Source organism: Gordionus sp. m RMFG-2023, chromosome 1 (assembly GCF_954871325.1).
Source record: "Gordionus sp. m RMFG-2023 chromosome 1, tfGorSpeb1-WG-v2, whole genome shotgun sequence".
NCBI lineage: Eukaryota > Metazoa > Nematomorpha > Gordioida > Chordodea > Parachordodidae > Gordionus > Gordionus sp. m RMFG-2023.
The window spans coordinates 69,021,182-69,037,496 of record NC_088775.1 but is presented as its reverse complement, the minus strand read 5'-3'; the positions used below and the strand labels follow the sequence as shown (position 1 = coordinate 69,037,496).

The following is a 16,315-nucleotide window of genomic DNA, read 5'->3' as shown; positions in this document are numbered from 1 at the left end:
AATCCCTAATATATTAAAATTTAACAAAAAATGATTTTGATTATTGTAAAGTTAATCAATCTTAACTATTTTATAATTATCGACCAATTATTCCAATAATTTCTTAATATTATAAATATAATATAATAAACTTTTTACCAGAATTGAATAATATTCCGTAAATCTGACCAGAACAATTAAAATGAAAATTAATTTTAAAAACCAAATATAGCAAGTGTAAGTAAAACAAATGAGAATTAATATAATTTATACTCGGCTAAATATTAAATAAAATTTAAATTTATTAAAAAATAAGAATGAAAAAATTATATTATGATTATAATAAATCGGGTATTTTTATTTTTTTTAAGAAAAATGAATTGAAAAAAATAAAGAAGGCGAGAAACGGCAATGATTAGGCAAAAAAATAACTAAAAATATTACTATATTTAGAAAAATTACATATTTATATTTTAATAAAAAAATAATAAGATTGATAAACATGCTTTTAATGCATACTAGTTAATTATATCAAAATATTTATTCGCCATTAATATTTTAGAGTATTTGACCAGTCAAATACTCCTCCGGTCAATTGACCACATGCCAACCCTGGAGATAATTATTATTTGACTAGAAATTTTAGATAAATAATACGCTAATAAAATTTGAAAATACAGGTAAATTACGCCAAGGAAAACTTGAAATATAAATTAATTAATAAAATAACTTAGTAGATGAATGTGACAAATAAATACAATTAAATATATATAAGAGATAGGAATAAATATTAACAAATGTAAATTAATATTAACAAATGTAAATTAATATTAACAAATGTAAATTAATATTAACAATATAATTATTGAAAAATATAATCCGGCATCTGCATTTTTTGGCTTTGGGGGGGGGGGGGGGATTTGTCCCCCTGCCCCCCCCCGCTGAGCGGAAAGCATTTATTAGAACTCAAGGAAATTAGAGCTAATGTTGATGAATTCATATTTTATATGTTATTGTTGAGACAAAAGCAGAGCTATACGTGTTTAATATTTGTCCCCCTCGACTTGCAGCAAGCAAGCTCATTATCAAAACATTAATATAGGATCAGTAGAAGAGAATTAAAAAACAAATGTTCCCTCTCTTAGATACAATTATAACCCAAATAAATGAATGGTTTTTGTTAATATATAAATTTTGAATATTAAAACTTTTATATTTTTTATATTTTTCTTTCTTTTACTTTTTATAAAATATAAGGACGACCTTGTCGCAATTCTTTCTTTTTCGTTTTTTGAAATAGATTTATATAACATTTTAAAAAACTATTTTAATATGTAAAAATGTATTTTGTATAAAGACTCAAATTTTCAGTGTAGTTAGTGATAATAAAATAAAAATTTAATATTAAACGTTTGCCTTCCATACAAATTATTATGGTGGCAGAATATTTGATAATTACTACGTTACCAACCGAAATAAGTATAAAAAAAATTTTTGATAACAATAAAAGAGATTGGACATACAAATTACACGAAAGCAAGACTATTATTCTAATACGATACGATAGACTGGAGGATATGCAACAGGCCTATAGACTCAAAAATGTAAAGCAATACATTGACGCCAATGGGAGATTATATTGAAGGCGAAACGATATCAAAGACATTAAAGAAACCATCAATATTAGTCGTATTGTATTTAAACAAATATATATATAATAAATTATAATTATAAAATATTGATGTGATATAATAAAAGTATAATGAAACCTTTAATAAACGTTAAAAATACTATTATTGAATGTCCAAATTATAATAATGCCGTTGAAGTTTTTTAAAAAAAATTTGATAATATTTTTAAGGATCCACAATTTTCTGATGCAGAAAAAGCATACGCATTCACGCAAAAATTACCCGAAGAAGAATACCTGAAACTAGAAGAATTTTACAATCCGTCAATCGTACTTGAAAGTTTCAAACTATTACACCCAGACAAATCTTATATAACGTATCTAAAAGAATTTAGTGAAGTGGTACAAGATAAAAATGAAACATTCAGTAATTGGGTAACTAGATTATGTATGTTAAGTAATAAATGCAGATTCAGTAATTATAGTAGAGCAATCGAGAGAATAAAAATATTTTCAACTAATAAAGAGATACGTCAGAAAATTTCACATATAGAAAGTATAGATATACCAGAGATAATAAAAATAGGAAAGGAGATTGAGGAAGAAGAAGCATAATGATAAAATAATTAATAAAATTGATAACATAAAAATAGAAGGAGACACAACGGAAATAAAACAAATAGAAATGCAGAAAGATAAATACGATGATCGCAATAAAGGGATAGATGCGCAAACGAATAACGTGTACAGAAATCAATGGAAACCTAGATACGATAATTATTAAAGAAACAATTATCAAGGGAATAATTTTATCCACGATTTCAAAACAATTTCAATCCACGATATCAAAACAATTTTAATTCGAGACATTCAAATAATTTTGGACCAAGATATCGAAACAATTATAATCCTAGAGTTTACGATAATGAAAGGGGGAATAATGAGCCAAGACCGTACAATAATTTTAGAAGATTTAACATTAAAAATAATTATAATAACAACTACAATAACTATAGATATAATAATGATGATAATTATAGATATTATAGACATCAAAACGAATCGAGATACATACCAAGATACAATAATAATCAAAACAATAATCAGTCATACAACAACAGATATAGAGACAATAATAATCAATCCAGATACTCGAATAATATAAATAACGTCGATAGAGAAGAAATAAAAGAATTGCACTTCTGGGAAGGACGTGGATAAAAGTTTTCGGAAACATACTTAATAAATTTGTGAATCTAATCGAGGAAAGTAATAATGATATGATAGAAAAATTGATAAAAGTATGCAACTCAAAAATTAACAAAAAACCTATATATCGTAGTGATGTTAAATTACATTTGAAACAAGATGCAAAACCAAAAATTATACCACCAAGACGCGTTCCATATAAAAGACTTGATTTAATAACAAAAGAATTACAAAAATGAATTGATGATAAGATAATAGAACCAGTAGATGAAATACGATGGGAAAGTCCACTCACTCCAGTTTATAAAAGTGATGGATCACTAAGGCTATGTGCTGATTTTAAAAATACGATAAACCCTGTATTAGAGGACTTTAAATATCCGATACCACGTATTAATGATTTAATTTCAAAATTATCGAAAGGAAAAAAATTTACAAAAATTGACTTCAAAAACGCGTTTCTTCAAATACCAATACATAAAGAATCTAGAGATTTACTTATAATATCAATGCACAAAGGTTATTATAGATTTACGAGACTACCTTTTGGTTTAAAAGCGTCATTCAGCAATTTTCCAATGTACCATGGATAAAATTTTTGGAGATATGAAAGATGTCATATTTTACATAGATGATTTATTGATAACTGGTGATAATGATACATTACATCTGAACAACATAAAAAAAGTCTTCGACAAAATAACAAAATATGGACTTACACCAAACTTCAACAAGAGTGTGTTTATGAAGAAGGAGATAAGATTTTTGGGACATGATATAGACGAAAAAGGCATACATCCGAATGAAGATAAAATCAAAGCCATTTCAAACATGCCAAAAGCAACAACAAAAGAGGAGTTAGCAACATTTTTAGGCATGGCCAGTTATTACAGAAAATTTTTGTGAAACTTTGCAGACTTAGCAGACCCGTTATACAAAATTGTTAACAAAGAGAAGTGGATATGGGAAGATGCACATCAGAAAAGTTTAGATGATTTGAAAACGTTGATTAGTAGTCCGCCAACTCTAAATTTTTACGATCCTGAATTGCCTATAGGAATTGCTACTGACGCTTCGAAAAAAGGATTAGGTGCAGTATTATTTCACATTGAAGGCGATGGTAAAGAAAAACCTATAGCCTTTGCGTCAAGAACTTTATTGAAAGCTGAAACAAATTATACAAATATTGAAAGAGAAACTCTATCTATAATATATGCTGTGAAAAAATTTCAAGAATATTGATTGGGACAAAATTTACGATAATAACAGATCACAAACCGCTAATATATATTTTCAAAAACACTCAAAGAAAATACTTCAATATCAATGCGATTACAAAAGTGGAATTTAATTGGGAGCTTATGATTACACAATAATACATAGACCGGGGAAACAGAATTTAGTGCCAGATTGTTTGTCAAGATTACCATTGACAAATACAGAACGCGATAAAGAATATAGAAGGTGAAAAAATTGAAAAATTTGATGACAAATTATGGGACATCCCAATAAACTTCAATAGAATAGTTAAAGAAACAAATAAGGATGAAGAATTAATGTAAATAATTGATAGTATTAGGAGTAACAACCCGATAAAAAATAAAACGTACAATAATATGGAGATGGAATTAAGCTTGATGAAAGATTGTCTTTTTAAGGAAAACAGAATAATATACCGATGAACATGAGAAAGAAGATCTTACATGAAATACACAAGGGACATCTAGGAGCAGGCAAAACGAAATTGTTAGCATGAGATTACTTTGGTGGCCTGGTATAAATACAAAGATAGATCAAGAGGTGAAAAATTGTGATCCATGTAATAAATACACAGATCATGGGAGAAAGCAACTAAGATTTTTGAACGAGTACACATAGATTTTGCACAATTTGAAAATAACAATTTTATTGTATTTGTTGACGCATATAGCAAATTTCCACTAATAACACGCATGAAGAACTTAACGACTGAATCTACGATAAAAGAATTGATGAGAATCGTTAGTTTATTTGGAATACCAAACAAAATAGTGACGGATAATGGTATTAATTTTACTAGCTATTTATTTAAAAAGTTTTGTGAAGATCATGGTATCAATCATATACTCACAGCACCGCATCATCAACAATCGAATGGGCAATGTGAACGCATGATAAGAACGATGAAAATGAACATGAAAAGAAATATGGGAAACAACAAGAAAATTTCAAAAATTTATATATATATTTTTTACAAAATTTTTATTTATTTATAACAATCATTTTCTATGTCGTAAGTCATATTCTCGCTTTTGAACTTGACTTTGAATTTTCGAATTTTGAACTTGACTTTGAATTTTGACCTTGAACTTGTTCACTTCTTCCCCCTCTAAAAATTTTTTCAGTATTATCTTTTGTTATATTCGTTGCTCTTTTCTTTATTTGATCCAAATGTTTCCTAATAATATGATGTCCATTGTCTATTTTGTACGTTAAGTTTCCTTCTTTTTGTATCACTTTTCCTTTGTCCCAAATATTTTTTAAACGTTTTGTACCAAATTTTTTCTCCTACGTCTATTTCTCTATTATTCGATATTTTCCTCTTTAATATATTTTCGTTTTTTTCCATTGGTTTAATTAAATCCCATTTAGTCATCATTGTTCTTGAAAACATCAACTTGCTAGGTATCATATTTGTTGTATCATTAAGCGTATTTCTATAATTAAACAAAAAAAATTCCAACGCAATGAATGGGATGATCAATACAAACAGCAAATCAACAAGCAATGTTCCACCAACGATGCTTCACAAAAGATGTTCAATAATCGATTCAACAAACGATAATCAGATGGTCAAACAAACAATCTCAAGATATACGAAATGGAGCAATTGAGAAAACAAATGACTGGAAGTGAACATAAGAAACTGAGGAAAGAAGACATTTAAAAAAAGAGGGAAATGTTAATATATAAATTGTGAATATTAAAACTTTATTTTTCTTTCTTTTACTTTTATAAAATATAAGGACGACCTTGTCGCAATTCTTTCTTTTTCGTTTTTTGAAATAGATTTATATAACCTTTTAAAAAACTTATTATATTTTAATATGTAAATATGTATTTTTTAAATTGTATATAAGACTGAAATTTTCAGTGTAGATAGTGATAATAAAATAAAAATTTAATATTAAACGTTTGCCTTTCATACAAATGATTAGTTTTTAATTCATCATGCATCACTTACAAATTCGCAGATATTACTTCCACAAAAGCCTTTCCAACCTTTTTCAGATGGTGATATAAAAAAAAAATATTTGTTAAATTTTTATCATGAAGACGTTAAAATATTTTATGATGCCTTATTAGCTAAATAACTATGATTAAAAGATCAACTATGGTTGATACAGTCCCAAAAAATGCATGGATGCGTTGCATTATTTCAAACACATTTTAGATTATATTCCCAATGTATTAAAATGGTTATATATATATTAGCAACTCTTCCCATTAGTAAACTAATGAGATAACATTCTCTTTTTTAAGAAGAATAACAGAGCCATGCAGATGTACCATTTGCAGGGCACGGTCCAGATTTTTTAAAAATTTTTTCGGTCCGGGGTTTTTTTAAAAAATTTTGAGGCAAGACCCGGCTTTTTTGAAAATAAAATTTTCAGGCCCGGTCCAAATTTTTTTAAAATAAATTATATTTATTTTTTATTTTTATAGTTAATAATGGAGATTTCAAATATTTACTTTTAAAATATACAGTTCGGCCCGGATTTTTTTTTTAAAAAAAATTTCAGGCCCAACCCGGGTGTTTTTTAGAAAAAAATTTCGAGCCCGGCCCGGGTATGTTAAAAAAAATTAAAATACGGTCCAGCTCGGGGCCGGGTCTGCAAGTCTCTGGAGAACATACCTATGAAATACAACTTCTGAAAGTAGATTGAATGATTTGGATCTTTTGAATATTCATAGGCATTTAACGCCAAGCAAGGATAGATAATTGAAAAATTAGCTCAAAACATACAAAATACAATTATTCCTAAGAAACTTTTTGTGAATTAATTTATATTTCCAACATTTAAATTTTTTATACTTTATATATTCTAAAGGCTCAAAAAATTCAAATTTCAATTTTGGGTCATTTATGGTTATATTCACTTTATTTTTTATAATTCACATTTATTTTATAGTTTTTCAATGCTGGTTTATATATATAATTTTTTTATAATTCACATTAATTTAAAATTGTGTATTAGAAAAGCTATTAGTCCTAATAAATTTATGCTTAGTATTTTTAATTAACAATAATATTTCTTAAAAAATTTTATTAATCCTTCGCAGACCAAATTCCTGCGTACGCGCCTGAAAGTGTACATACATTGAAGTCAATATGTCGTTGACTGTAGTAAACACCATTGATCGTTTAAATGGCGGACTTTATGTATGTACACTCAATTTCTTAATTTTGTGTCATTTATTATTCTATTGATTTTCTTTTTCTATGTCATCTTTCAATTTTCTTATTATTTTTGAGTACCCTTTTATAATATATATTTTTACAGTTTAGTGGCATCTTTCTTTATTTTTTTTATCATTTCTAATTTTCTTTTTAATTTCTTTAAAAAATATTTATGATAATTTGGGGCCTGGCCACTTATAATTTTTTGAGTTTTTATTTAATGAAAAATTAAAAATTTTCAGCCCTTTTAATTTCAAGCGGATATCAATGCCACTGGCTTTATATTCATATACTACAAGACAATAACATTTATTAATTCATCAAATATCTAACATGTAAAATATAATTATATATCTATTTGTGTTAATAAAATAAATTTATCTATAGATTGGTTAAAATAAAAGCTTAAACTAATTATGTTATTTATGTTAAATTATCAAATATTTATAATATTAACATTCTTTACTTTACAATTAAATAATATTCTATTCAATAAATAAATATTAAATTGATAATGCCGATGCTTTGAAATTTTTATTTATTTTTCCAAAATAAAATCTAAGCTTATAACGATTTTTCTGCCCACAACTGATACATTTGATATTGCATGTGTTCGAAATATATTTGCAAGTATTTGACTTGTTGGAATAAAATGATGTGCATGGAAGAGGTTCTAATACCTTATCATCATAATTTCTTATATAAACTAATTGATTTTCACTATTTTTATTTAGGTAAGTGTTTAAAAATGGCTTATTTGCACAATTTATAGTATGTTTAATCTTATTCTTTGAATGAGAATCGTTCTTTGGTGAAATTTCCGCATCAGATTTGATAATATTCTGTTTGAAAATGCTATCTAGCGATATAAATCCCATTAATTTACTAAAAATGTTTTGAAGAATTATTGGTCTGCTTGTCAATTTTTTGCTTTTTTTAAAGCTTGTCTCATAGTTTGATTGAAGTGCATTACCCTTAACATCAGATATTTGAATAGATTTACCTAACAAAAACATATCTTTAGAAATATAAGGTGCGTCATCTTGAGTATCGTAAACGTGCATGGACATTGATTTGCTATTGATAGAGATTCGATTATTAGTTTTATTCAAGTCACACAATCTTGCGTTGTTATTATTGTTCATGTTTTGGTTTCCGTAAGCTTCATTCTCTTTATTCAACAAGTTATTAGTCATGGCATGAACAATGTTATTATCTTCGATTGTTTTGGATATGCAATCACCTATGGTGTTATCGCTAATTTTATCGTCCTCCATGTTGTCATATGGAATAACATTTTGCTTGATCTTTACCCATGAGATATTGGCCTCACTTGTTTTATCGTTCGGGTTCTCAATTTGATCGCTTATCTGTAATTCGTCTAATTTGCCCATGAAAAATGGCGATGTTATGAAATGCGACGAGTAGGGCTGGTCTTCGAATGGAAGCATATTTTCTTCAACTTGTATTCCCACTTCGTTGCGACCTGTGAGTGAGTCATCATCAATATATAGAGATTCTTGTGTGACCAAATTTCTGTCTTTTCTAAAATTTTTGACACCACCGGAGGATATCGGAGGTACAATGAAAGGAATATCGATTATTCTACGTCTCCTTCTTATGGATGCGTTTGAATCTCTGCCTATATTACTGATACTATCACTTTTAATGAGGCTAGATCTAGTATCAAATGGTACAATTTCTGAGGCCATTTTTTGGCCTTTCATTATATCCTTTCTATCAAGAGCTAAAATACTGCTTGATAAATTTACTTTATCGTTTTCCATCTCTACCATATTATCCGTCTCAACTTCTTCAGACTCTTCCGGAGTTTTATTCAAGAATAATTTTTCTTGTTTCATTTGGAACTTTTTGCTTTCATTTTGCTCCATTTTTACGGCATCGGCTGCTGCCGAAATATCGTTTATGGCCCTGGAATAAAAATTTAATCTAGAATCTAGTGATAATTGTCTGTTTTTAAATCTTTTCTGCTTTGTAGTCAACGAACTGTCTTGTCTTTTATCTTCATCAAATAAATTAGCGATTGCTTTTTTAAATATGCCACTTGAATCTGGTTTTATTGATATCCTTTTATATAATATATCTCCCTCAACTTTTTTTGTCTCTTCATATTCAGATTTATTTTCATAAACCTTATTCGTTTCATTATCATTTCCGCATATGTTCATTTCCTCGACAGAGTTAGTTATCAGTGAAACCTTTGTAGGTGGAGGACCCTTTTTTAAGGCAATAAAATATTATTTTTAATTTTAAAAAATTATATTTTGATATACCTGTCTCCAAGGCGAGTATTCACTTTGCAATCGTCTCAAATGACTAGCTATATCATTGACCACCTTTGGATTTTCGAATATTGCTGCATAACTACCATTTATAAATTGGGGAGAGTGAGGGGTGTTACTTAGCAGCAAACTAACACCAAAATTGCTACCTCGTCTATCATTTATATTTATCCTATTCAGCTTTTCTTTTTTACCATCGAATGTTTCGTTTTCTTCTAAAAGGTAACTAGCTGCCGTTGCTCGTCTTTTTGCAGAAGCTCTAGGATCAAAAATGACACTCATTTGTTTGCGAGGGATCATTTTTTTCTTTTTCGCCCTTTTTCCCAAATCCATGACGGTTTCCAAGGAATCATCTTTAATATAACTTAATTTTTTGTCAAAAGGTTTCGTTATAATGATGTCTTTTTGAGCGGAAAAAGAGGAGGAAGGAGATGAAGAATATTGTCCTTTATCCTGCGCTTCTGATTCTATGGTCTCCAACGATGTTTTATCCATCGAAGCATCTTTATTTATGTCATCCCCTATGCCTGATTCATCCTCGCTTATATCAACTTCGACTTCGTCTTCGATCTCTTCTATCCACAGGCCTCCCAATTTCAAGACTACCTCCCGCGCTGCTATCGCAATTATATTCCAATCTCTCCTAATATCTTCTTCAGTAGTATATTGGGAAGTTACAGTAAATCTTATTATGTATGTTCCTTTGAGTGATGCTGGTACCATATGTATTTGTCCCGAATAGTTTAGAGATTTTAAAAGCGTTTCGGTCAATTCATTTTCGCCCTATATACGTATTTTTTAAGATACAGTTTATAAAATAAATTGTTTATTGAAATGCAATAGGACTTTAGATAATTTCTTAGATTACTTTCAATCGAAATACAATCATTCCTAAATGTCTTTTGGCAGGAATTTGGAAATTAGGATTCGATATAACCAATGATTCCATTAATTTAGCCAGCTCCACACCCTTGATTATAATAAAAGAAAGATCTTATTTTGAATGATTAAAAAATTTAGAATATAGTCGTTCTTAACATAAAAGAAAAATTATTTTATTAATAAGTAAAGCCCTGCACAGATCTTTACACTAAATTGAGTCGGTTAGACTCAAGACATTCTCTCAAGCTCAGTCAAATTTCACCTTGATTTTAAAATTTTTATTAGGACCAGATTGGACAAAATCTTTGATATTCTTTCAGCGTTCAAAATATTTAATTTAGTTAAAATACCATGTTTTTTCAACAATCCCGTAAAAAACGATATTTCCAAAATAGAATATCGAACTCGTCCTAAAATACTCCGCCTTGATAGATTAAACAAAATTTAAAAAATTTTTCTTGGACAGTGCCGGGCTGAAAAAATATGACCGCTATAAGGCCCAATATTAAGATATTATTTATTTAATGATTAAATTAAAATAATTAATAATGATAAAATTTTTCCTTTATTTTCACAAAATTACTAACTCATTATTATAACATTTTTTAAATATAAATAAATAAATCTTAGAATTATAATTAAAATTAAAATTTTTCTAAGATTGATTTACTCGTCTAATATGTTTTTGAATTCCAGAGACACCAAATGACCTAAGCACACACCATAATTTTAATGCCCTGAATCTTCTGCTAAGACCTATTTGCCAATGCTAAAATAATTGAAATAATTTATAATAACTCCCTAGAGTTTTCATTAATTAATATAAAAATGACTCACCATATAATCAATCGCTTCACCTGTGAATAATATTAAAATAAATTTTATTATTATAAACTTAAAATAATGTATGTCTTTGTAAGCATTTAATGAGTTTTTAAATTGGTTATTATTTCGAATTTAAATCATTTTTTGAGTGGTTTATTTAAATTTAAAAAATATGATTAATATAATTTATATCAGTATAATAGATTTTTAATACAAATTATAAATGACTCAAAACTTAACTACAAAATTGGTTGAGATTCGTAGGATAGAAATTCTAAACGAAAAAATATATTTCAGGTAAAATCAGATTTTTAAATTTTTTAAAAGCGTTCAAAAATGATTTAAATTGAAAGAATAACACATTTATGAAAATAACAAATGACTCTCACAAGTAATGAAAATAAAAGGTTTGCTGTTAATATTTTTTATTTATGTTTAAGAAAGATGAAGACACAATAAAAAATGTGCAATATAAGATTTGCTATCTAATTATAATAGTTAAACTTTTTCAACAACATCTATATGTTATAACTTATTCTAGAATGAAGATCCGGAATTCTCACGTGAGGATTTGGAACCTCTGTATTTTAAATCATCTAAGAAGGTGGTTGTTAAGTAATAAATTTAAATTTACGAGAGATTAATTCGATTATGTTTAGAGTATACTCACGCATAGCCAGGTTTATTAAATGAGGGAGGGGGAGGGGGGGGGGGGTAAAATTTATTAAACCCCGTTTGGCCCGACCTTTGGCCGGGTCCTTACTATAAAAAGTTCTTATATTCGGTGATCTTTATATAATGTCCGTTAAAGTTGACTAAACAAGCCCTAATTCTAAAATATGGCAATGTTTTGTGATTTATTAATGTCTGACTCTAACCAGTATAGCCAGTATAAAGGAAAAAATTATTAGTAACAAAATTTTGACCAACCTTAAGATTAAAAAGTGACTGGAAGCATTTATTCAGTAAATTTTATCAAGTTTAGATCATAATTGTATATTAATTTAATCCGTTTGGTAGACAGTATAAAGAAAAAAGAAAATTTCCAAAATAGACATAGAGCTAAAATATAAAAAACTATCTGGCGTGTGATAATATAAGGCCTGCCTAGTACTTTTAATTCCTCACTCATATATGAGAACAACGAAAAGAAAATGAGTTATAAAAATGAATACTATGACATCACGCTCTAAGAGTGAAGTGAGCCAAGCTTTTGGAAACACTAATTCTGAAACTTATACTAAACTATTTAATAAGGCTTTATTAATATATTTTATTGATTTTTTTTTTCTGTTTTAAGTATTTATTTTTATTTCTTTATATATATATATCTACATAAAACCTAATTAAAAATATTATAATTTATAAATTTATATCTATATAATTAAAAATAAAATTCTATAATTGAGTCCCCAAAAAGGAACCATAATTGTGTCTAAAAATTTCTATTTGAATTTTTTGTCGAACAAAAAGGAATTCTCTGGGTTCATTAGTGAATAGTCGTATTAATTACCCAGATTTTTTTAAAAACAAAAATGTTTTAGGCGAAAAATGCCCATTAGTAGAAGTCACTACTTGAGTGAATAGGAAGTTTTTAAATTTTTTGTATTTGTTTGTCTTTTTAATTTCAGCCTGTGTTATTAAATTGAAATTTATGTTTGAAGGGAATGACGAGACACACGTGTAGTCTCATATGAGTGATTTGCCGAGGGCCCAAGGTATGGTTGTCATACCATCAGGTCTTAAACCATCTACTTGAGATAAATTTGATGGTTCAAGATTGTTTGGAATGTGTGCAGCTGTTATGCTTCTATTTATTATATGGTTTACAGCTGAGTGGCGTTGATGTCACCCTTGACTAAAAATACAATTTAGGCCATGTCTACCCTTTGAATCAACGGGTGATTTGCATTTGATGCAGGCATGAGGCTGTACTATATCGCAACCTAGACGTAAACCATTGGTTACTCTCAGTTGTTCATCTGATAAGAGATTACCAAGGTTGCGACTAGGGAGTAATTCTAACCATTCATGACCACCAAGCCTGTTCAGATAATTGGAGGAGTTGAATGCAATCTAAAGGTGGATTGACTGATATATCTGTTTAGTATTTCGAGATTAAAGGTGTGAAAAATCTTTTGTGTGTGATGATTGATCGTAATACGGTGTTAATGGGTGTGTTTGCCTTATTTGTCAATAGCATCATCTAATAAACGATCGGTCGGACATATGAAGCCAGAAATCATAGAATTGTTAGATAATCTAGATGATACGAATGATAATAAGGATAAAAGATTGAGCGGAAAAAATCTAAACCGCCTAGTTTAGAAGGTAGCTGAGCAAGTGACCAATTGAATGAGTTTAAATTTATGTTTAAAATTTTTTCCAAAAATATTTTAAATTTATCCTGAATTTTAGATATGAGTTCATTGTTTTTGAAAAAAGATGATGATCGGAAAATGTGCATAAATTTAGGTATGTACAGGCATTTGCGAATTAAAAATAAAGATTGATGAGCTGGTAGGAGACTTAAAATGTGCTCCATACTGTAAAAGCTTTTAAAAATATTGTGGAGAAAATCTTCCGACTTGGTCTCATTAGCTAATGGGGACCCAAGTAAAGTTAAGCTGTCAGGAGCAATGATTTTGTAGCCTTCCAACTTTTGTGGCTTATTGTTTAAGAAACATAATTCTGTCTTATTTATGTTGAGTACCAGGCCGATAGCTTGGGAATTGATTTCCAGATGTTTTAAGGCGCTTAGTACATTAGCTGAAGGGCCACAGATGGTCCCATAGTCTAAATACCATAGATTAAGATCTAGGTTGAAATTTTGTTCAATTTGGTAGATGAGATGTTGGATTCCTAAACAAAAAAGAAGTGGTCCTAATGGATCCCCTTGTTGGATGCCCTATTGGGATAAAATCTGATAAGATCCATATGTCAAAGGCGTCTGAAAACCATATAAGGATTCAATAAATTTAGAATAACAGGGAAAAGTTTCATAGAAGAATTTTAAAAATGAGGTACGATGTAGGCTATTGAAGGCCTTTTTGAAATCTAGTTTACAAATTACAGAGTCAGTGAGTTTTCTAAGTAAATTCTTAAGGTATGAGCCGCTATTTCACAGCCACCCTTGATCCCAAAACCTAGTTGATAAGAATTCAAAATGTTGACAGCATCATGTTTGATGTGTTCGATTATGATTTTGGCTATTAATCTTCTGAAAAAGGAGCCTACTGCAATGGGACGGGTACCACCATCTGGCTTAGATAAAGCAATTAGACGTGTACCAAAAAGGATTTGGTGAGTTTGTATTGGAATATCATTATTTATTATGTTATTACAAAAAGTTGTTAAAACCTTGATGACAGAACTATGGGAAGAATTTTTGGAATTAATTAAGTACTGAAAATAGGAGGGTCTGAAACCATCAAGACCACCTGCTGAGTTTTTATTGAAAGAATTGATAGCATTGACTATTTTGTCACTGGTAAAAATTAAAGTCTGGTGGATTGGAGAGATGGATAGATTATCTGTAGAAGCTTCAGGATGTAGTTGTTTCAATAGTTGTAATGTTTCTTCATTGATAGGAGAAAGATGGTTATGAGGATATGAGTTTAATTGCACCACCTATGTCACCTTGATCTATTTTATTTGATATTATTTTGCATTTGTGTGTTATATAATCTACTTGCTTTTTAACATTATGATTGTAGTTAATCATTTAAATAGTGTCAAAAATATCAATGTATTTGTTCATGTAATGGGGTCTCTTTGTTAGCGGGACGTATAAGACATTTGTGAGAGAAGGTTAATAAGTCTTCCCATGATTTTAAACAATTTAAGTTATCATTAACTTTTGTGATAAGTTTAATAATAAAATTTGAAATTAGGTTTCTAGATTTATTTGGCAGTGTTAAAGTGGGTCCTTTTTTCCATTCAAAAAATCTTTCAAGAAAATCTGTGTTAATAGGGGGAGGATGAGGCTCAATAATATTTAATAAGGGTTTGGGTATTGTTATAATTTCATTGGTTGGAGATTTTTGAGAGGAAGGACATGTTGACCCTTTGTAACTATGTTTGTATAAAAGGTTGCCCTTTGTCACTTTAATTAGTTTAGCACAGATGTTACAAATTGTTGACATTGTTTTATTTTATTTTTTAACATAAGAACATTTTTATTATAAAAATTAAAATTTCTTAGCAAAACTATGTATATAGGATCATGAATATTTAAATTGATGTTACAAAATTGCTTGTTACAAGTTTGATATGTGTAATGTGCAAGAAAACTATGAGAGGTATTGTTTGTAATTTTGATCCTACACATCTAGCAAAGAGACAGTAATGATTTTCACGTTTGTCGGCAAGTAATTGGATTAATTTTATGAATGATAAAAATAATTAAAAGTAAATTAAAAAATTAATATTTTCGTTTCATGGATAGAAGAAGAAATGTATTAAAATTAATTTAAATGTGTTTTATTTTCATTTATCTTTTACTCCAATTATAATCGGTCTTTGGTAGTTGGTTTAAATATGAAATTATTGGTAAAAAATAAAAAATTGTTAAAACATCGTGCCAGAACAGAGAATATAGAAGTTCAAAACTATCTGGTTTTGAGTTAATATTTACTCTCTTATTAATTCTTTCAATTTCGCCAGCATTAAAAAATAACCGAATTATGAACCAAAAATATATGATATCACGTCTAAAGCATTAAGTTGGCCAAACATCTGGAAGCATTATTTCTTAGGCCAATAAGTTGTGCGTATTTACTTCTTTACTGCTTCGACCTGTTTAATAGATAGTTTAAAGAAAAACATTTTTGGCAAAATATAAAATAAAAAAAATATCCAAAATTGGCAACATGCTAGAAGGAAAATTATAGAAGCAATCAACAATATATAATGTATGATTAGTGCTTACTAGTTTATCAGTCAGTTTTTTTTCAGCCAATAAATAAAAACCAGTTATAAACAAAATAAAAATTATGGCACTTAGGCTGAATTTTAAATATCGAATTTTAAATTATAAAAAATCAA

At 28.4% G+C, this 16,315-nt stretch overlaps 1 protein-coding gene across 1 annotated transcript in view; it reads right to left on the bottom strand.

Moving 5' to 3' along the window:
* Window positions 1–7,762: 7,762 nt before the first annotated feature.
* LOC135929150 (uncharacterized) overlaps window positions 7,763–16,315 on the bottom strand; it is a 34,309-nt gene continuing 25,756 nt past the window's right edge. Inside the window, exons 10-14 of the mRNA XM_065465671.1 lie at window positions 11,282–11,301; window positions 11,115–11,213; window positions 10,431–10,532; window positions 9,554–10,345; window positions 7,763–9,496 (exon numbers count right to left, since the gene is read on the bottom strand). Coding sequence (XP_065321743.1) covers window positions 7,763–9,496; window positions 9,554–10,345; window positions 10,431–10,532; window positions 11,115–11,213; window positions 11,282–11,301 — 2,747 coding nt within the window. The remainder of the gene's footprint in view (window positions 9,497–9,553; window positions 10,346–10,430; window positions 10,533–11,114; window positions 11,214–11,281; window positions 11,302–16,315) is intronic.